Here is a 22,763-nt window from a genome sequence, read left to right on the forward strand (position 1 = left end):
CTATATGTTGAAGCTGACTGTACTTTGATCTCAACAAACAACTGAATATATATTTAGAAAACAGTTTCCTGTGTGCTAATGCACAATTTGTCTGACAATACAGTGTGCTATGAAAATGACAAAGATTCATATCAGACTAAAAATAGTGGGTAAACTGAGTTTAAGTGGGTCATCTCCTGACTACTCTGATAAAGTCTCTGCAAAACATCCTCTTCTATTTCCTCTCTGCATTGATCTGTCTTCTCTCTCACACACTTAAAATGCAGAAGTAATTGGGAATGTTCCTTGCTCCTAAGCATAAATACAGACACAGTGAAGTATGGTGCACAAGACAGGGAGAATAATACAGTTGGTTTGTTTGTGTATACAGCTCAACCATAATACACCTCCACACTGATGTGTGTGAAAATCGTCACAAAGAAAAACAGCAGTGGGCTGAGAGCTCCGGGAGGCTGCTGAGACTCAGCAGCGGGTGGGTTCAGACAAATAAAAAAGAAGCAGGTCTGCCTTTCTGTGAGGATTCTTTTTCCCTGCAAAGAAAGCTGCAGATATAGGTTTGTTGTCTCCATCTGTGCCTCTGTGCAACAGTAACCGAGTGTAGGCATAATGATATTCATATGCACAGACTGTTATCAACAAGCTGTGCCAATCTCACTCACTAAACCGTGACATTAATCAAACAAACCAAACATGCAATCAGGATTTTATTACCAAATGTTTTATTAGAAAATATTTTACATGTAAATCCCAAACAAACAAAGCAGGTAAAGTGGGAGGGCCAAGGGAGAGATATTAAGTTTGCGGATCTCTGCAACGTCTGTCCATAATTACCCCGCAGTGTTCAACACCACAGTACAGAAAATGAACAGAACTGAGTACATTTCATCTTTGCTATATCTTTCAGTGGAGCTGCAATCTTCTGGACTCTTACTGGTCATACAGTGAGTATGTTAAACTGCACAGTCATCACTGGATTTTAACCAGGTATGGTAAAAGTGGTAATGTAAACCAGGTTATTTGAAAAATTACATGAAAATCAGTAAATTAAGGATTGCCTTTAGAGGACTAGGAATCATAGTATTTCTGTGCATGTAAACATACCTCTGTATGTTACAGAAAATAGACCACTTAGTTCTTAGACTGAGTCAAGGTCATGGTCACCATCAGTCCCAAATCAGAACTATGGGTTTTCAATGTTCTCACGTGTAAGAACATATTGTTTGTGTGTGTGTGTGTGTGTGTGTGTGTGTGTGTGTGTGTGTGTGTGTGTGAAAAGAGATTAGAAGCTGTCTACAAGGTCCATGATCCTCTTCCGCTCAGCCTCTTTGAACTCGTCACTCTTCCCATCCCCAATGCTCTCTGCGTACTCTGCAGAACAAAGAGAAAAGTCAGATTAGTTGACTTGACAGCACAGGCGTGGCTGTTTGACTTATGAGGTTACAGAGAAGATCCTGTGAGTCAGAAATTCACAAGATCAATCCCCAGCACTGAATGGAAGATGACTGTGAAAGGAGGATTCATATATGCTTTAAACTTGATGAGTTTTTAGGAATTTCCTGACAGTCTTATTCAAAGTGCGACACCAGAACGAGCTTCAGCTACTTAATCAACAAAAATGAGGAATGAAAGGTGAGAGCCTTTATGTTTGTATATAATCTTAATGAGCAATTTACAATTTTACAAATAAAAAAATATAGAACTCTTCCTCAGTAGGGTCAGATTAACCAAGCGGCAACCTCCGGGGATGAAAAATGAAATCAATGTGGAACTGCCAAAAACAGCTCCTAAAATAGCCACTTGAGGCTGCCTCCAAAAGCGAGTCACTCCCCATAGACCCCCATGTTAAAAAAATAAATTTGAGAGCAGGAATAAACATGTTTACAGCCTGGTAAAAGATGGTTTTGGTCTCTATAGCTTATTTCCCTGTTCATGACAACTGTAAGGGGGGTGAGTTTTTATGTAACTCACATGTTTAAATTTCATTAAGGCTTAAAGTCATGCATACTTAAGGGCACGGCTGCTTTGAATGACAGATGGCAAGTCGTTACCACAGCGACAACATTAGTTAGGTAATGTAAGAGAGTATAGGTGTAGCCGTCGCTATTATAGTTTGGTTGCCTAAAAAAAGTTTTGTTCAGCATTTGGTTGTACTAAAAGACCCCCTAAGGAGTCGGATGTTCAGTTTTTCCGGTAAGTACATTAAGATGAAGATAATTTTTCGCTATCACAGTTAACCATTGATTGTAAATGCACTGTGCTAATCAAGGTAGCAGCTAGCATTAGGGTCAGCTCCACCCTCTCGCCCAAATATGGTCACTTCTGACTTCAAAAATTCAAAATGATGACGGTCAAATTACAAACTCATGGCTTCAAAATGGGAGTCCACAAACCAATGGGTGACATCACAGTGGCTATGTCCATTAATTTTAAAGTTTCTGGGATCAACCTGCTTTGCACTGTTTATACTGTATATGTTGTAATCTCTAAGTACCCATCATGTACAGTGCGCACAGAGGACGACAAATTAGCTTTATATTTTATCTCATTATAGGGCTGCAACTAACAATTATTTTCTTGATTTCTGTGAAGATTCTCAGTCATCCAGGTCGTGGTTATCCAAGGAGGGTTGAATCCAGGGCAAGTGAATTGGTTGTAGATACTTGAAGACCTTTCTTGCTCATTTTGTCTGACCAACAATCCAAAATACAAAGATTTTAAGTTTACAGTTTTACTCAAACTATTGATTTATAATCAGAATTTCTAATGATTAATTTTCTGTCAACTACCTCACTTTATTATATTTTCCCCATAGCCCAAGAAAGCAACTATTACTTTACACTATGCTGGAACACTGCATGCATGCATAAGTATGCATGTATGTATAACATCAACTGATATAATAAGGTAATTTAACAAGATCTGACAAGTTCTTCTGTGTATGCACATACAAATTACCACAAACTAAACCTGGTTCTGGGGAAGATGCTCTCTTTGCCTGGTTGTAATCCAGACATCCAATTAGAAACAAGAAGTCAAGAGAAGAGGTAAGTTCAGCGGAGTAAATCTTCTCCAGTATGTCGCATTGTACTCACTTATGAATAACACTGAAATTAAGCTATTCTTTGTATTTCCAAGGACAAAGCTGAGAGACGCAGTGCATTAAAACTACCATACTGAATAACTTTAGTCCAGACAGTCTGAAGTCTGCCCATCACTGTTTAACAAAAAGTCCTATTTCAAGATCTTTCCTCTGAAAAATGCTTTCATATCTTGAGAGGTCCCAAGGCACCAACTGGACTGAAATCCATACTGTGTCCTCTGGTTGTGAACAGTAACTGGTCCAGGTGTATTGTGGAGCGCTTGTACTTCATTGTGTGCTTCTGAGCATTTGACAGTTTTCTTCATTTTGTGCGTCTGCCTCCCACACAAGGCCTTTGAGACCGTCCGACGGTCGATTTGTGAGTCTAATTTGCAGAAAGAGAAAGTTGCAGCTGCCGCAGCCCCAGTGGGGTCCAGGCATTCACTCTGTCTCTCAGCCAGCCTCTGAGGCAGGGATTACACATTAAACCCAGGGATGTCGAGACAGAAAGATGAAAAAGACTACTTTTCTCTAGGAGACATTGCAGAGAGAAGAGAATGAAGCAGGCTTTCCTGACAAGAGCCCGCAGGCTTTGGGAGGACGAAACATTGCTGTCAAAGACACCAAGGAGATTTTGGTTTGGTTTTTTTGGAGAGGGATGTTTTCATGTTATTAGATACTGTAGTACATAAAGGATAGTAACAGACATAATGGGTCTGAGGAGGGGCCTTAGAGATATCTTCAAAGAATACAACTTGTCTTTCTACTTAATAAGTTTGGCTAACCTAGAGGGTTTGTTTAAAACCTGTCCTGTCATCTGGCCACTTAGAAACGTCTTATGATTACCAATAGGAATGCAGCCAAACTATGAAAAAAAATCTCATTATTCCTAAACCAGCATTTCTACCTGGGATCAAAATGAAAACAAGCTTAATTCTTATAGAGTTCAATACTGGGCATTCAAAACAATGTTACCATGTTGCATGACAGAGGAGTTAAGAAATCAAGCAGATACTTGTTTAGGCCAGTAGTTGAGTTGGAAGGTAGACATACCAGTACGTGAATAGTTTCTTGAGATATGAGTTTTTCAGTTAATTCCTATCAGAAGACACACGGTGTGACAGTAGTCCAGTCTGGAGTACAGAAGTCACTCCATCAGGGGGTATTCTGAGGATAGTTGGGTTGAGAAGTACCATAGTGTTGGGGTAAAGGTTGGGCCACTATCTGGAGGTATGGGTGTATAGCTTTGGACCATGGCACAGAGATGTGTAGCTTCCACAGAAGGCTTGAATGGCAGCACCAGGGATTTGAATTTCATCCCCAGAGATGTGGGATGTTACTGAACCAAAAAAAGGAAGAATTATAAGGTTGACTGGAAAAAGCAGGTAAGTAGAGATGGAGAGTAATACTCAACAAAAACATGAAAACCTACAGCCTCTTTCATTGCCAGCCTGTCAATGTGTCTCCATGTCTATAAATGGCGTTGCAGTCAGCCACACAGACAGAAAGGTCAGAGATACAGTGACTCTTCAACTCTCAGCAGAACCTTTTCTGTAGCATGCTGGTACTCTCTCCTTCTGTCACCACGGCAACGCAGCAGAGGAAAATACAGTACTGAGCATCACCATTACTCAGGTCAGTGACTGGGACTGATCTGCCACGAGTACAAGGAGAATCATTTCCAGGAGCAGTCTCTGCAGCAGCACCAAGTGTGATTACAGCTGCAGCTGGGACACTGCAACTTGTTAAAAACACTGTGATACCAGTCTGAAACTGGTTTAATCTGGGTGCACAAAGGACAAATGACAATCTTGTTGAAGTTGAGGATTTGTTTTCTATTGGATCCTAATCTCCCTGCAGTGTTTTCACATGTCTGTTACCATGTAGAGTGGTCACTGACACAAACGATCAAAAATAAGTTCACTTGTGCCAATCCATGAGTAACTGATCAAATAGTAAAAACTACATAAAAAAATAATATATCTCTAAAATATGAGCATCAAAATATAAAGAGGACAGCTTGAAGAACAGATCTCTCACAATCTGGTGCGCTGTTTTTTTAAAATAACTGTTTCCCAAAAAATGCTGGCATTAACAAGTATTGAAGATGATAAGTAGCATATTTCAAGATTTTGAGTGCCACAGATACTTCAATGGTGGCTGAAATGTCAGCACTAAGTGATACATGGCATAACATCCATGCAGGTCCACTCTCACGAAAATTATGGATCCCACCAGGGTTGTGGCCAACAGTACTGTGACTAGACAGTTCTCTATGCATGCCGCTGCTCTTGTGTTGTTGGACTTGTTAAGCAGATACAGTGTTGTCATTTGCAATCAATCAAACTTCATCATAGCTGAAACTGTATTAAACACAACACCAAAAGAGATGTTCACAAGTCCTACAACCTGTGACATAACCTAAAGTTTCTGAGATAGAAAACTCTGCAGCATGTTTTTACAACATCAGAGAAATCAATTCTCTTCATTCCCATGTGCTTAGCTTTCCTTCCTGCTGAGCTGCTTCTCATTCAGCCAGCTAAAGCCATTGAGGTCAAGACAGCAGAGCTGGCTACACACTCTGCATGTGCTTAACCTTCTTCTGCAGTTTCACATTGACCGGGTGGAGCACTAGAAATGGGAGAGGGATCCACAGTGCAGCCTAATGGAAAGGATGAGGGCACACACTACGCGCCACACACACACACACACACACACACACACACACACACACACACACACGCATTAAGATAGACGGATGCACCAATGTCATGCTATTACAGACGCACACAAACACAGCCCTTGAAACACACATACACAAACACAATTTATGACAAATAAATAAATAAGTCAAGTCAAGATCATGCAAGGACGGGTACACACAACATGCATATTAATATGTATACAGTGTTGCATTTACGCATACACATGCAAGGGCAGACATGAATACAATATGCAAACTGAATGACAAAGGAAACAAACTGAACATGTACACACCTGCACAGAATTTCTCTCAGAGGTATGTTAATATGTAAAAAATTCGCACATGACAGCAAGCAAGAACATGTATGCACACATACATATGTAGACATGCTAAAGGCAAACATTATATGCACACACAAACAAAAAAAAATCATGTTAGTAAGCAAAAACATATATTGGAAACTACAGGGACAAGCAAGCCACACTTGTATGCAAATATGCAAACGGAAACAAAAGCGACACGTCGGCACATTTAGGAACACATTGCCACACACGCAAACACACACACACACACACACACACACACACACACACACACACACACGGTGAGGACTGGAGAATTGCCACGCTGTTGGCACTGCCATGCGTGACGGATGGCTCTATCTACAGTGCTACATGCCACCGAGAGCCAGAGGGTGTGTGAACGGAGCCTCGTCCTCCAGCTTTATCCGACACTGATACAGGAAGGATGGATGTCACACCAGGAAGGAAATAACACACCTGAGTGGTGTTTGAAAAGCAAACAGAAAACAAATACAGCAGGACAGGAAATATTTGAAATGGGGAAAAAAAGGAATGAGGTAGATCACAGGCTCCTCTCACGGTGACAACATGATTAAATTACATTTTTGCATGTCAGGATGCATTTCTGCATATTGTTTGACCATTTGTTGACAAGTGATGTAAATAAAAGGCGCTTGTATATACTATCTGTATGCTACAGATGCTGGATTTCACTGTTTATTTATTGCAGCAGTACTTTTAACATTCAATTAGTTCCCCTCTCTTTAGTTTATATTTTATGACTTTCACGACTTGTTATCTGTCATATTAATACCTATAATCCCCCTCTGTAGGTCTCTTAACAGACACAAGTAGGGGACTGTGTGATACATGCAAAAGAGGGATGTACAGAACAGAAACATGTACTAAAACAATCACTTCATGAAAAACAAGTTTCATTTTGTGACACCTCAGTTAAAAAAAGTTTGCCCAGGCCCTTTTCCTTTGTTCAGAAGAATAAGGGAGAATGACATTATTCATAGTATTTTATTATATTCCAACACAAACACTCTGGCAGGCAAACAGCACGGGCTTGCTATCAAACAACAAACACAGCCAAAGAGCAGTGACTGTACCAACATTTTACCCTGAAATGTTGCTTTCTTGCCAGGGAGAGAAGCACTTGGAAACAGGATTTTTTCAAAAATGTTTCAATAAGATTTTTGTGGAGAAGCAGCTACCATTGGCAGGCTGCCTGCCCCGCCAAAGTACACATAATTTTTCTGATTTTATTATATTTCAGTCTGAGGTGAGGGATTTATGTTTTTGGGATAGGCTCATGTCAACCTGTAGAGCTCATTCATAGTTTTACTCAGACACTACCATAAGGTGAACACTTGGGTTTTTTTTTACTAAAGGCCAAACCACAGCTAATGGGCAGAAATCTTTCAAACTCATTGATGGAAAAAGAATGCTGTAAAATATTTCGCTGGTGGTATAACAAGCTCCACTGAGTGGTGAATGTGTTTTGACAGCAACTGTATATAAAAAGGTACTTTTTTTTCATACCTTAATAATATTACATGAACTTGAAATGATGTGCTTTAACTGAAGAAAAACATGCCTGTATTTCTATTTTCCATTATAAGCACTAGTGCAGTGCCCGTTCAAACAAGCCTGTTCAGTACGGGCTGGCTGCTTGCCCTCCAGCTGCTACTTCAATGCACAGAAAAATTAATACTGTTGATGTGAGGTGTGAATGAGTGTGTACACCAACAACATGAAAGAAACTAACATGCTATTATACACAGATGTTATTAATACTAAGCACTCTAATAGTAAGTAAATGTTCTTTTCTCATTTCAAGTAGCCTAAAATAGGGCTGCATTTAAAATTATTATAATGTGCTAAAATAAATTGGATCAATCATATTGGGCTCTTAGATTGTTCCATTTTCTGTACCTTCAGTTTGGATTAAAGTGGGTATGTCTGCTCCAAAGATCTGTGCTTTGTCTGCAGTGGTGCTTCACAATCGCCACAGTCTGGGAACGTATGAGACAAACTGGTTTTGAATAGCCCGTGGAAGTGTTTGCTCCATTTTACGCACATAACTACAGTCATTGTGCATTGGTCTCTGAGTGCTTCCAAAATGCGGGTGACCTTCGCTCAACAATGTACCCGAATGCATCCTGTGTAAACACAACAGGTCACTCGCTGCTGCTGCTGCTGATCTGCTAAATGTGCTGCTAGCGCTTACTTTCTGTCTAGACACAGGGCGTCCATTCTTGATTAAAAGCTCGTTTTTGCTGTCTACTTTTCTCTTTTTGGAGCACTTTTCTCTGACTCGTGTCACGCCTCGTTTCTGGTCTCCCCGTGACATGCTGGGGCCGGTCAACAGAGCCCTGAAGCTCTGCCCTGCCCCTGCACAACACAGAGCCGTTCACTCATTGCTGGTTTATTCAAAGTTTATTAATATTGACGTATCGTGTGTCAAAATGCACCAAATTTGACACTGCACTCCCTTGGGTCCCCAGCCATACACCTGCCAAGCGGGGAGTCGCTTGGATGAGGAGTTCAAGAGATAGGCAAAGTACATACATACAGACAGAGATTCCTTCAATAGAGAGATGTTTTATCATATTTTAGTAAGAAGTCATGTTAATTAGCTCAGAGTTCCCCCATATGTTTCACATTACAAGCCCCCAACAGTGTGTGTGTGAGTGTGTGTGTGTGTGTGTGCGTGTGTGTGTGTGTGTGTGTGTGTGTGTGTGTGTGTGTTCGCGTGTTTGTGTGTGGGTGGGGCGTGTGGGGTGGGATTAATCCCTTGTTGTGAAACATCTGCAAGAAGTGAAGAAGTGTTGAGTTTCAATAACATCAGATTACCACAGAGAGAGCAGAACAAAATAGAATTGATTTGAAGTCAAACAGTGTTTCCAATGAAAAGAGAAACTCTGAGCAAAGTGTGAAGAGTATGACCTGACTACACTGATTTCACATTGTGGAAAAAATTATGTAAATTGTGTAAATGAGGCTACATTTACCAAGGGAGCCATTATAGTGCAGGTGCTGGTAATATCTTTCCCACCATTTTTACATACCTTTATTTGTTTGTTACTAAAGCTGGGTATCACTTGAGTGCTGGATTTTGAATAGGAAATGACAGTAATAAAGTACGTGTAGTAACTTACCTCTCATGATGTGGCGCACTACTTTGACAGAGCCTCCTCTTAGGTTGAGAATTTGATGGACCCTCTGCTGTAGCTAAATGCAGAGAAAAAGAAGATTTCGTAAGTCAAACTGCATTTAAAATTCATTTCTTCATTGCAAAGTTAATTGAAATAACATGGACAAAAGTACAGTCTAGTGGGAATCAGTGCTAATGTTAGCATGCAAGGCTAACTAGCATCCATTATTCTAGCGGAATACAAACTCCCACATGTTGAGTCTTGGGGCCACTAATTTATGACTGATGATTAATTTATGATTACTTCCCTTAAGAGCCTAATTGAGCAAGGATATACTGCAGCTTTTTAAACAACAGGTACAGTGTGTTCAATCTGAGACGCCAAAAGCAGCACTGCAAGAGTTCAGTTTAAATCAGACTCGTAGTGAAGTGATTGAGCCACTTGGCCGCAGTGCTCATGAACACCATCTGACTTCTGTCTGCTTTTATAGCCTGTCTGATCAGATTTACAATAATTAATCTGAGAGAGACATCTTTTGGCAAGCCTGAGTCATTGTGTGTGTTTGTGTATGTACCTGCGGTATCCCTGAGTTGCTGATCTCCACCATAATGTAGCAGATGAGCTGAAGGACGAATAGTCCAGCGTCTAGGCGACGAAGGTAGAACTCATCCTCCATGCTATCATCCAGGATCTCCCCACGACGAACCATCTCCTGCACACACACACATAAAAAGGTAAAACACATTCATTAAAAAAAAGAACAAGTTGTTACACATGACAAGATGAATAAACGACAATTCACTGATTTCTGTTGTTTTCTGCAAGAGATTCAACACAGAAAACATGAGACTGGGTTTAATTTAGGTGTTGTTTTTTTTAGCTTTTCCACAAATCCATTTTCTCCAATGACCAAACACACAAATCAATTGATTTCACTGCTAAGCTGTATAAAAAAGAAAAGAAAAAGTGGGGGGGGGGGGGGTCTGTGGGGACTCCACTGCTGGTGCTCACATACTCCCACATACACACACATACACTTGCATAGTTATCCATCTTAACAACCCTGTCAGTATGCCAATAACACGGTGCTGCCAATACGCACACAGCCCACATTTATCATCATTAGAGATTAAGAAGCAGACCTGAGGGGGAGAGGACAATCTGAGAGTGTACGCCGTTGGAGTTGAACAGACACAATGTGTTTCACCAGTTTTACCTCTATGCATGGAAAGTAGGGAAAGGGTAAAACTATATATAATGTTAAATTATCACGATGAGGAAAACAAAGCGTAGAAACTACTCTACATTCAAATCTTCCCTTTTATTTTTAGAGCCCTACCAAATATATTAAACATGAGGGTTAAAAGGCATCAGGTACGGACAAATAGTAACTCTTCTCGACCTGTCCATGTCTCAGCTCTGTCTTAATAAATCATTTCATACATTTAATGGATTTTTATAGAATTCACCTGGTCAACTTAGAGAGAAATAAACTGATATTTAACCTACATAATGCAAGTCTAGCTTAGAGAATTTCCACATCTGCTATGTAGGCTCAATGTGTGTGTGTAGCAGTCTGACAGAGGATGGCTTATTCCTAAAAAAATAAAAAAAAAAAACAGTGGAACAGTATGTGATACAGTAAATCAAGAAAAAGGGCGACTTTTCAAAGCGTTTCTAATGAAAACAAATAGCTTTCAGCGAGGAGCTAAAGGCTACCACACATGACATTTACATCCCAATGATTTAATCTCTAAGAAAATTAAAACTTTCAAAAGGCCTTGTCCTAAAAGATCAATTACACTGTAAAACCCAATTATAGTTGTGAAGTTCAGCTCATTAACATGCCTCAATCAAAGGGCAGCTCCTGTGGATGACGGCACATGACTATTCTGGGAAAACCATTTGAGCAGCAGGTTGCAGAGCCGGGATGCGGAACGTATCTATTGTCACGACGGTGCTTTCTCATCCTGCTTTCATCCAGAGAGAAGAAAAGACAACTGAATACAACTTCAACACAAAGGCCTACTGTACACACTCAACCGCAGCTTGTTAAAGATGCAAAACAATGCAGATAATTAAAACGAGAACCTTTAATAAAGCCATTGAATGTAGGGCATTTGTCTCTTCTGTGTCCTCCGGGTAAAAACACTGGCCCAGAATTCTGTTTTGTTACATAGCGGGGAGTTATCGCATTGTAAAAAAAAAAAGTCCCAAAGTGTGATCTTGTTGCTTGTCAACGAGCGTGCATTAAAGATGCATAAAAAAAAAAAAACTTGAAACAAAGCTATTTGAATGTAAACCGTGTTTCCTCTCCTTCCTGTAGGAAAAAAAAGATTATCTCAATTTCCAGGACAAGTCGGCTCGTTATTAGGAAAGGATACAGTAGCTTGCGGCAAAGTTACACAAGTCTCACAATCAAACTCCGACAGGGATAAACAACACATAGCGTATGCCTAAAATGGCTAATAGATAGGACACGGTGCGTACATGTACAGTCCTCTGACCCCCGAGGGAGAGAGGAAAAACAACATGCACGTGCACAGTTACCCTGTGTTTGCATTTTCTCTCACTGTTCCACTCAGGAAGCAATTTCCTGTCATCCTCATTACTGCTCATGGCCGCCACTGCAAAGCAGAGCTGGTGGCGTTCTCTGAGAAGACCTTGGACAACTCAATTATATCCATATGTTTCCATTACAGCCATCGTCAGCCTATCAGCTGTGGAGGTATGCGACTTTAAACAAACCACATGAAACAATGTGAATGCAGCTTTGGCAGGATTAGTAGAAATACAGTATACTGGACTGTAATGTGTGTCCGCGGTCAGAAATGAATTCTAAGTAATTCTACAAGGTAGAAGAAGCATCAAGGCAACGGAGAAAAAAGACTGGTGAAGAAAAAAAAATTAATTGGACTTTTGTATTGATTTACTCCTTCAGCACAACCCATGTCTCCATCATCTAGAAGCTTAAAAAAAATCCTTGTTTAATCAGTCTATTACACTTCATCTACAAGTGCACTGCATGACTGAGGATTTAATTAGTGAATCATAAGAAAATAACAGCTTTCACCTGGATTCACCTGGTTCACCTTCAGCAATTCAGAAAAAAAATTAAGCTACTGATGTTTTGTATTCTCACTGTAAAATAGTCGCTTACACTACTGACTTCTAACATTACAGTCAATGCAAAATGGTTTTTGTGTCAAGATTTGGATGCGAGTACCAAATTGGTATCATTCTTTTTCATGTGACACTGCAGTCAGAGGCTCCATTTAGTTTATTTACTGCACAAACAATCTGCCTGGGAGGGAGATGTGGTTGTCAAAATGACAGAGGAGGAAAAGGAGGAAGCTCAGGATGGAGATACTCCTCCTCAGTATTTACTTGGCAGGGTTTTCAGTTTAGTTTTAAGTGCTTCGTCAGCTCTACCTCTAAAGCAGAGATAATCTATCCAAATAGAGAGCCGAAGTGAAAACAGAAATTCCTGGGTCTGTTTACAGAAGACAAAACCTCACTCAAAGTCCCTCTGACATTTGTCTTGACAGCTGAGATGCTGTCTGCTCCGGTATGTTGACTGACCAGGAAACAAGTTGTGTTAGATTGTGCCAAATCATCGGACAGTTCGTCAAAATGACTGACAGCTGCTGGGCCAGTAAGAGCTGGGCTTGCAATGCATTTCCTGCCTCAACCAAATAGATGCACATTATACATGTAGATCTGAAACAAAGCATCCTGATCTCAGCTGTTGGCATTGTGCTTAGAATCTGTGTATCAGCTCCCTGTGGAGATTCTGGTTCCAGAGGTTTTCCTTTAATCTTATCCTTAATTGTTTAGACAAAAAAGTAATAAATAAGATTGAGTTTAGACTTTCTTTTCCTGGAGCTTTAAGCCACATCTCACTGTCTTCCTCTGTGAGTTTGGTCAATTAGCTCAGTTGTCATCATGTGACCTAAGCATGGAGATTTGAGCGAATGGCCTCGTTAAGCTGTCTCTTGTCATCCAGTGACTCCCGGAGCAATGACTGACCTGTTGCCATTTGATTCTGTGACCAGTTTTGGTCTGGTGTTAATGGTCACATGATGACAACTGAGCTACCTCCATGATAACAGGGCAAACCCTGTCTGATGAAAAAGACTGAGATGTAACTGAAAGCTCCAGAAAAAATGTTAGTAACTGGACCCAGAATTTCTTTTTCTTTTTGCGTAACTATTTTTAAGAATAAGTTTAAGACTAAGTTTAAGAATAAACTTTGATATTCAACATGTCATCTATATGCTCAAAATAAAAAAACATGAGTCTCCTGGATAATTCACCTATAATACTATAGTTAAATAAACATAACTATATATAACTATGTAACACAAACCCATATAAATACTTTAAGGCTTACAGTATGTAGTAAAACATTTAACACATATGTTCTATGTTATACTACAATGTCAATGAGCCTGAAGTTGGAATTATGCTTCTGTGAGGATAAACATAAACGTCTCTACAAACCTACACAGAGAGGATTGCTCACAAAAGAGGCAACATGCATATTACCTAGGTACTATCTAATCTCGTCAAGCCAGCTGATTGGTTGATCCAACACCTGTCAGGAGATGAAAACGGAGGAGACAAAAAAATCGTTGTACACTTTGTACATGCAAGTTGAAATGAAACAGCCTTTTAAATGACTCCCGAGCAGCTTTTAACAGGTGATTCAACTAGAGGAGTTTCATATTCATCCAAGCCTCAAAAATGCTTCATCTAGAATTCACCAATATTATCTATGCGGGACATTTACTTCAGTAAACCTTGACACTCGCAGTAACTTCTCCCACTTAACTTCTCTATAGCAACAAGTGCACTGATCAAGAAGGAAAAGAAAGAAAAACATTTTAAAAGAAGGTCTTAGAAAAGTCAATTGCTGCACCCTCCAGGGAGCCTCACAGTAATGGAACAGAAAAGATGGTCCAACACACCATGAATCAGACCAGACCTTTGAATCTGTACAGGGGGTGGAAGGTTTTGAACAATGACAAGTGTATTAAATATTCATTATTGTGAGCAGTGGAAGTGGACTTTTGGGATATTAAAACCCGAGCCTACACGGACAGTGTGGCAGTATTCATTACAGCGGGAGTGTTTTGTCCACTCCTGAGTTTTGACATTGCAGCCAATAACTTGTGTGTCAGCTCAGTCCCTCTGGCAAACACCGGACATAAGAAGCAAGAAAGAATAACGTGTTGAAAGGAGGGATTGGACAAGTCAATTACTGCAACCTCAGGGGAGCCTGGCAGCCTGGCTACAGTACAGACAAAGTAATAAGCAGTGATTTTCAGTCTCGGTCCCTTTACTGTAACTCAGCCGCTTTGTACTTGTGTGTTTGTGTGATGGGGTGTGTATGATTTATGGAAGACTGTGTGTGTGTGCGCAGTGTGAATGTTGTTGTGCATATCTGAATCCAAGTACATGTGTTTGTGCCGGTGTATGACGAGTATAAGAACTGTGTGTGCGTGTCTTGAACAAGAAGCTTTATCTGGGTGTGTTCCTTAATGCATGTGTATCTGCTTTTGTATGAGTGTGTGTGTATGAGGTAGTGTGTGTGTGTGTGTGTGCGCGGCTGGTTGTTATTCCAGTGCTGTCTTTTCCGCTGAGTGCTTAGATGCAGAATTAAAGTGATTTCTTTGTCAGCACTTTGCAAAAACCCACTGTGACTGCGCGCGTGTTTTCGTGTTTGTGTGTGTGTGGGACGTAATGCTTTTTATGAGGCTTAAGCAAACACCAGAAAGAGAGAGGTTACATATCCTCATTAAAAAACAGAGATATAGAGGTAAAGTTTGAGGAAAAACTGAGACTGAAAAAACTTTGTGCGAGTGCGAGACAACATGCTGATTTCAAGTTATGATAATCTCCCGGAGAGAGAACAGCCCTTTGCTTTGGGCGCACATCAATTAGTTTGTTCACAAAGTGGGGCAAAGAAAAACAGTGTTGTTACCAGTAGGGAGGAGGTTCTCGCTACTATTCAGTCATTCAGTCTCTACTCAACTCTGAGTTGCTGAACTTGACAATCACAACCAGTGGAACATAGTTTGTCTGTGCTGAGCCCCAAGCAGCTTCCTCTTGCAAATTATACTTGTCAATTAGCACTTAACACAAAGTACAGCTCAGGCTGATGGGAAAGTCATTTGTTTTACAGGTAATTGGTCATAAACCAAAGTAATGGCTAGACTTAATTTTTTTTCAGCTATTTTTATATTTAGTTAGTCTTAGCCCTGAGTCAAATGTCCTTGTTAGTTTTTATCATATTTAGTCAACCTCATCCTGTTTTAATGACTAAAAGTCTGGGCATTTTACTCTCTATACTATTTTAGTATAGTTTTAGTCAGTTTTTTTAGCCATCAGATCTTTTTTGTCATTTTAGTCAAACTTATTTCACATAAGATTTTATCTCAACATTATCTGATGATCAAGTTGAATGATTAAGAATGCAGCTTTGCAGAAAGTGTCTGGTCTGATGGTATCAGTTTAAGGATTACATCCAGACATGAAACATGTTCTGATTTGCATACATATTTTCAACCAACATGATTCAACAACTGGGGCCCAATAGTCTCTTTAAAACTATTATAAAATAATGAGAGCTGTTTTGAAAGTAATTTTTTAGTTGCCCAAACTACAAACTTACCTTTCCGTTCTGAACAACAGAAATAAAAGTAGTTAGCCTAAAAAAATTGAAAAGAATACTGTAAACACACCAGTTTCAATCTGCTTGCATTAAGGGAACGAAGGTAGTCTTGATTAAAGCACTGAGGGCGCTGACAATGACCTGAAAGATCATGGTCTCTGGTAAGACTGAAAGATTTGAGGAAAACATACAAAACCATATAAGAGAAAAGTCAAGGCTGTGTTTATCACATAGCATTAAGGTCAATTAACGACAGCTAAACTGAGTAAAGAGGCAAACGACAGTTGTGACAGCAAGTGAAATCACAGCTTGTTACAACTTGCTAAGACACTGTTAATTATACAACTTATAGTTTAATTCGTGGTTATTGAGATTTGAAAATTGCACTCTTTCAAATTGCGATGTTGATATGCAAGTGATTAATCATTCAGCCCCAGGCTCTGGTGTTGCTGTTATAAAACCCTCTACAGTACTTCAAGTAGAGGATGAGACTTGCATTTTCAGGCATCTTGGTGCAACCTTCCTAAATAAAATCTACCTCAGAGGTAAAAGCTCATAAGTAAATGTGTTGGTTGAACCTGCATAAACAAACAAGCTTAGCTTATCTGCTGTGTGCTTCATTCCCTCATCCTCAACAAATAAATGAATGAATGAATGGATGTTCACTTTTGAAGGAATAAAAGATGGAAGAAGATAAGGAAATCTGAGACACAAGTTGTGACACAGAGAAAGAAAAGTTAACTGAGAAAAGAGACAGAAAGAGAGCATTTATTCTTGGAGGGCATTTAAGAAAACTAAATTTATTACATCCAGGTGCAAAACCAATTCCAACTTAACACAGATTGTCTTTTAAAATTTATACTGTCAACAATGCTATACCAGCACATTTCTGCTGTACATGCTTGCTACAGCCCAGTAAAGGAAACACACACTCACACACATACACACAAAACACAACGAGCAACTGGGTTCTTAGGTGCTAGGAAAGTGCACTCAGGCATTTTACAGTATTGAGGTCGGCCTCAGCCATGTTTTGCTGAGCTTCATCAATCTCCAAGAGCTGTTACCAACAAGCTGAGCGCAGAAGGAAGGTTTGGAAGGAAAAGAGGTAGAGGAGGTAGAGAGGGGAGGTAAGCAGAAAGAGAGGTGAGAGAAGATGGGAGGAAGGGGGGACAGAAGGAGGAAAAGAGGAGAAAAAAAATCAACCAGATATGGAGAGAAAGACTAAATGGGAGATTAAATGAGGAAGAGGATAGAAAGGGATAGGGTGGAAGGATTAGAGTGGAGGAAGGAAAGAAGAAAGAGAAGGAAGGAGAGGAGGAAGGTGTAAAAGAGAAATAGAGGCGAAGGAGAACACAATGTGAAAGATGGTGAAGAACAAAGGAAGAAGGGCAGAACCAAGAAAAAGAGAGCGGACATGAAAATTACGGGGATTGCAGGGGGGAGAAAAACAGGACACTTAAAGAGTGGAGGGAGGAGAAAAGTAATGGATGTTGGGGGTGGGTAAAAGACAGGAAAAGAGGAATGAGAGAAACAGAGGAGGGGAGGGAGGGAGGGAAGGAGGGAGTCAAAAATGAGAAATATAGCAGGAGGGGGAAAAGCAGCTTTTAAGGGAAAGAGGGAGAGAATCAGAGGGATAGAGAAAGAGAAGCGAAGAGAGATACCAAGGTGGGAGGAAAATAAGCAGCTTATTAAAGGGACTGGGCTGGAGACGCAGGAAAAAAAAAAAGCAGCAGCAGCTTTTTCTTTGCTATCCTCCTGAGAAATCTGTGGATAATATGTTGCAGAGGAAAAACATTTTGCTTACCGCCCCTTAAAAACAGGCTTAACTAGGAGAAACCAAAAGGCGCAGCAGGGAGAAAAAAAAAACACTGCTGCTGACGGCAGCCGATTCAGCTGAGGAGCCGGACAGGCGTCTTTATCACCTTATTTTACATAACATGACATTTGGTAGAAGCTTTGATTCTCACAGACTTACAGCATCATCTGGGTGTTTTTCAGTATTAGAGTTGTACCAGCAGGAATGAAACCACAGCCATTTACTCAAAAAAAAAAAAAGCATAGAACGCCCCAAACAACACTACAAAAAATCCCTTCTACAAACAAAACGGACTTAAAAAGATTAATTGAAACTAGCATGCAAATTAGGTCGATAAGAAACACTAACAGACCTCAAAACTGGATTAAAAAAAAGGTTTGATGTAAGAAATGAAGCTTCTGAAATGTGCTTGAAACTAGATTATTTGTCTTTTTATTTAACTCAATTTAGGGATTTTGATAAGACATGACTTCTTAGGAGATGAACTCTGCTTCTCTGCACGTGATGGTGAGGAGGTTCACCATGATGTTGTGAAACCTGACATCGTTCCTTTACATACAAGTGCCACCCTTGTTCAAATATGACTCATTTCAGTTGTGTTCAGACAAACACAAAGCCAATTTTCACCTCACATTACTTGTGCAAGTTTGACCACTGGATCATTTGTGTTTATTCACCCCAGACAGCCATAATATATTACTGAACATTAGCAATTAACTAGCTAACAACAGTGTTTGTGTTCAGAACTTACCAGTAACACTGTTTCTTTCTGTTATTTCCCTCCAGTCTCTCCCCTTTTCCCCCCTCTCCTCTCTGTATGTTCATTAAGTGCACTCATAAAGCCACAATATGCGTAAATTTGAAACATATTCGGACACGTATTTGTGTCAATTTGCATCACCTGGGGCAAATTGACATCTATTTGCTTCGTGTTCTGTCTGAACACACTATTACACTGTTGCAAGAATTTTCTTTCAATCAATAAATTTAAGATGCCAAGATGAGAGTGGCTCCGGCTCCCTCATGACCCTCTAGAGGATAAGCAGTGAAGAAAATGGATGGATGGATACATTTAAGATTGTCCTGCATACTTGTGTTGCGTTGTACTTGGTGTTGGTTTTGTCTTGCCAAGCCTAAAGATTGGTCTGATTCTTGAGATGAGCAAAGTTATCTACAGTCGTTTTCTCCTAACAGATGTTTGGAATATGATTGTGTTGACCTTGCAGTCGACTTTTCAGACTCCTGTCAACTCTAAATAAAAAGAGACTAAATGATCATTCTCGGAACAGGACCAAGAGGCTACAGCCATACTTGTATCTCTGTGAGGTTGTACTAAAGCACACCAGTGCTTTGAGCTAAATGTTAACATCAGCATGCCAACAATTACAACTAACATATTAATGGTTAGCAGATATAATGTTTACGTAGTACTACTACTAATCACGACAAACAGCTGCAGCTGATGGGAATGTCATTAGTTTTGCAGGTATCTGGTCATGAACCAAAGTATTGGGCAAATTAAAATTTTGGCCTAATGATGGCACTAGATTAAAATTCAGGGGTAACCTAACTCATCAGTTTTCATCCACTGCAGACAATCAAAATCTGCACAAAATTTCAATAATGTCAATAAAAATAAATCTGTCAAATAGTTGCTGACATTTTTCAGTCTTGACCTACTGTAAGTCGTGGACTGACTAACCTTGTCATCCCTACAGCCGTGCTGCTAGCGTGGCTATAAATCAAAACCAGTTATCTTGAAATATTGTAACTCATTGAAATATACCCATCTTTTGAGAGTAGTCCACCTAAATTAAAGGATGCATTCACGATTTTTTAAGTCTGTCTTAAAACAACAGTCAGGTGGCCAAATGAACATTGAAATAGTTTTTTCTTGCCATAATCATTTCTCCTGTTCATACTGGCTGTTAAAAGATCTCTTCATAATGCACTTAGAATGGAAGTGATGGGGGACAAAATCCACTGTCCTCCTCCTGGGTAAAAATGTATTTGAAAGTTTATCTGAAGCTAATATGAAGCTTCAGCCATCTGAATTAGTCAAATCAAGTAGATATCTTTTAACGTTACATTTTTAGTGCCAAAATCCCTCTTTTCATTACTACCACCGCAGCTCAGTAGGGAAAGTAGGGAATTTGGTGTTAAATGTGAAAATATGGCAGAAATCCACTTGATATGACTGATGGTGTGTTTACACCAAATACAAATTTTTCAGTGCAGCGCAAGTACATACAAAGTCAATGCAAAGATAGATGTGAATTTGTGCCAGGCGACACAAATTACGCAAATACGCCAAAGTGTTTTACTGCGGTTATGTTCTAGAGAAAAAGAGAGAGAGAGAGAGCAGCTGTGGTCAAGTGAGCTACAGAACGAATGAGGAGAGCCGGTGGATCAAATCAATAAAATATTATTTTCTGATAGTTTCCAAGTGGTTATGTTGTAGAGCACAAATAAACACATCTACACCCCCACACACCTCAGCTCAACCCTGATGTGGTGTGCTGCAACACCTGATTTGGTCTGAATGGGCCGGCCTGACACAGGCATGCAGCACACTCTCACACCCCGAATGACAGGCACACAGAGACAGCCAGTAAAAATAGATATGTTTTGAAGGTCCACCGGCCCAAAATCTTATTTTTTTGACGGCCCACCTGGACTTGTCCCAGTATGCCCGATGGCCAGTACATAGTGGCCGTAACCTACTGTTGCGGCTGTAAAACTGTGGATAACTTGTTTTGAGCGTCACACAATTCCCGCAAAATCACTTTCATTATCAGAATTTGATCTATTTGGTCCAATAACATTTGAAAAGTCTAGAAAAGGCACAATTAACGGCCACCGTGGGAACGTGAGATTTAAAAACTCCATGTACTGTGAAATACAGAGATTTATCTGGCGGTGACAGACTTAATTGGCATTGTGTGAACTCCTTTGGCAACGACTTGAATGTAACAAACATTCATTTATATGTAAAAGTTCCGCACTGCGAGTTTAATAATATACTGCAAACACTGCTTGACAAGATCATTTATCTTGTATGATAAAAAAAAAAAAAGATTTAATCATCCTAATATACAATATTAAGTCTTTTTTTTAATTGCTCTATTTGCAGTGTACAATGAATAGAATACTGTTGCTCTTCCACAAATGGGTATTTTATCACTTTCTGCCTCATTCTGCCTCTGACTCAGCGTGGATCTGAACTGTGGAAGGCTAACCGTGTGGCTTCAAAGATAGTGGCACACGCAGAAAGGGTTTCTTATCACCAGGTTATCACAAAGTCATACTTTCGCCATCCCGGAGGAAGAGAGGAGAGAGTGACAGAAGAAGACGGGGAGAGAGAAAAGAAGTAAGAGAGAAGGAGGGAGAGAAAATGTCAAACTGTCTGGCCTTTTCTTGGCAATCCCACCACAATGTCTGTCTGAGAAATGAATCTTCTGTCATCTTTAGATAGAAATCTCACACTTATCCGTCTCCACCCACACCTCCCTTCCCCCCCTGTCATCCCCACATTCACTCAACTTCCTCCTATCCACCTTTTTTTTTTCTATTTCTCCATTTTGCTCCATTTTCCCCATCCACCCTTCTTCTCTTAGCTCTACTTCCTGGTCTGATATTTACAGTATATCCATCTGACTTTCTTTCATTCCTCTTCTGAGGGCAGGATGCTCTTTCTCTCTCTCTCTCTCTCTCTGTCTGTTGAAGCCATTATCCCCTGCCTGGCCACTTATCTTCTATCTATATCCCTCCATTGGCCTGTCTAGTCCACAGCTCAACACACAGACACACACACACACACACACACAGACAGCTCAATAGGGCCCTCACACACAGCGATCAAGCTTTCCATTCCTCTGTTAACTGTCATATTGTTATCAGCAGGATTGTGATGGGTTTTTTTTTGGTCTCTTCCCTCATGGCTTTGAATGTGACACTATGTGGAACTGCACATCTTATCTACTGAGAAAGGGGGGACATTTTGATCACACATGCCAACCCTTTACAACAGGGATTGAGGTTGATATCTGAACATCTATAATGCAATTTGAATTTTTTATCTAGTTGGCGATAACGGAACCACCAATGTGTGATAGGATTGCACTGGAGTCCATGTTTTTCCTCTGTAGACAATTATAATGAAAGGTTATCTTTCCTGCTTTATTTGTTCCGCAGCAGGTTGATTTAAAGTTGTAAAAAAAAAACTGCTTATAGAAAAATTTCACATAAGACAAGCTCTTAATACGACAAAACTTTTTTTTCTTGAATCAAGAAACGTTTTGTTTTATTCCCAATACAAATTGTTTTCATGATACAAGTGAAAATATATTAAAATAAAGCAGGCCATTCGCAACTGACAAAACTGTAACATACTTGAAAACAAGTTTGTACTCAAATGAGAGTGTAATCTTGCCTTTGGTAAGATGTTTAATTTGTTACAATGAAAGACTACATGACTCAATAGTAGACTAAATGACTTAAGTGGAAGGACCTTTTTCCCCCCGTGATACAGTGAGGACCAACACGACTCATTAAGATGAAGACAGATGATGTGCCAACACTGATGATCGCTGACTGCTGATCTCAATCTCTCTGATGTAGCGGAGTGGAATATCACCATTACTCATTTATGGATGAATTCACTCAAGTAGAATTTTACCTTGATGTTAGATGACAGTCATTAGGTTAACAGAGCGTTAATTAATTAATGAAAAGGCACTGATTCTACTGGTCTGACCTAGACTGTCGCTTGTGGTGGTCTGATTCAGATCAGATTTGGACAGGGGTTTCTCAGACTACAGTCGGTTCAGGATCAAATAGTGCTGCTTGTTGGGTTCAAAGAAACTGCTAAGTCTGAGTTGGGATCACTTCAACGAGTCAATTTTTACGAAGCTGTCTCAACGGACTGCTAGAACTTACCAGGAATGAGCGATCCAATGAAAACCTTCCAGGAATCTAGATTAATCAAGGTCTCATTGTCTAGATGACAATCAATTTATT

The 22,763-nt window shown here is 39.9% G+C and overlaps 1 protein-coding gene across 1 annotated transcript in view; it reads right to left on the reverse strand.

Annotated features, from left to right (window-relative positions):
• Positions 1-702: 702 nt before the first annotated feature.
• ctnnbl1 (catenin, beta like 1) overlaps positions 703-22,763 on the reverse strand; it is a 61,551-nt gene continuing 39,490 nt past the window's right edge. Inside the window, exons 14-16 of the mRNA XM_067591490.1 lie at positions 9,824-9,961; positions 9,253-9,325; positions 703-1,368 (exon numbers count right to left, since the gene is read on the reverse strand). Coding sequence (XP_067447591.1) covers positions 1,280-1,368; positions 9,253-9,325; positions 9,824-9,961 — 300 coding nt within the window. The 3' untranslated portion in view covers positions 703-1,279. The remainder of the gene's footprint in view (positions 1,369-9,252; positions 9,326-9,823; positions 9,962-22,763) is intronic.

Source organism: Thunnus thynnus, chromosome 6, assembly GCF_963924715.1.
Source record: "Thunnus thynnus chromosome 6, fThuThy2.1, whole genome shotgun sequence".
NCBI classification, from domain to species: Eukaryota; Metazoa; Chordata; class Actinopteri; order Scombriformes; family Scombridae; genus Thunnus; species Thunnus thynnus.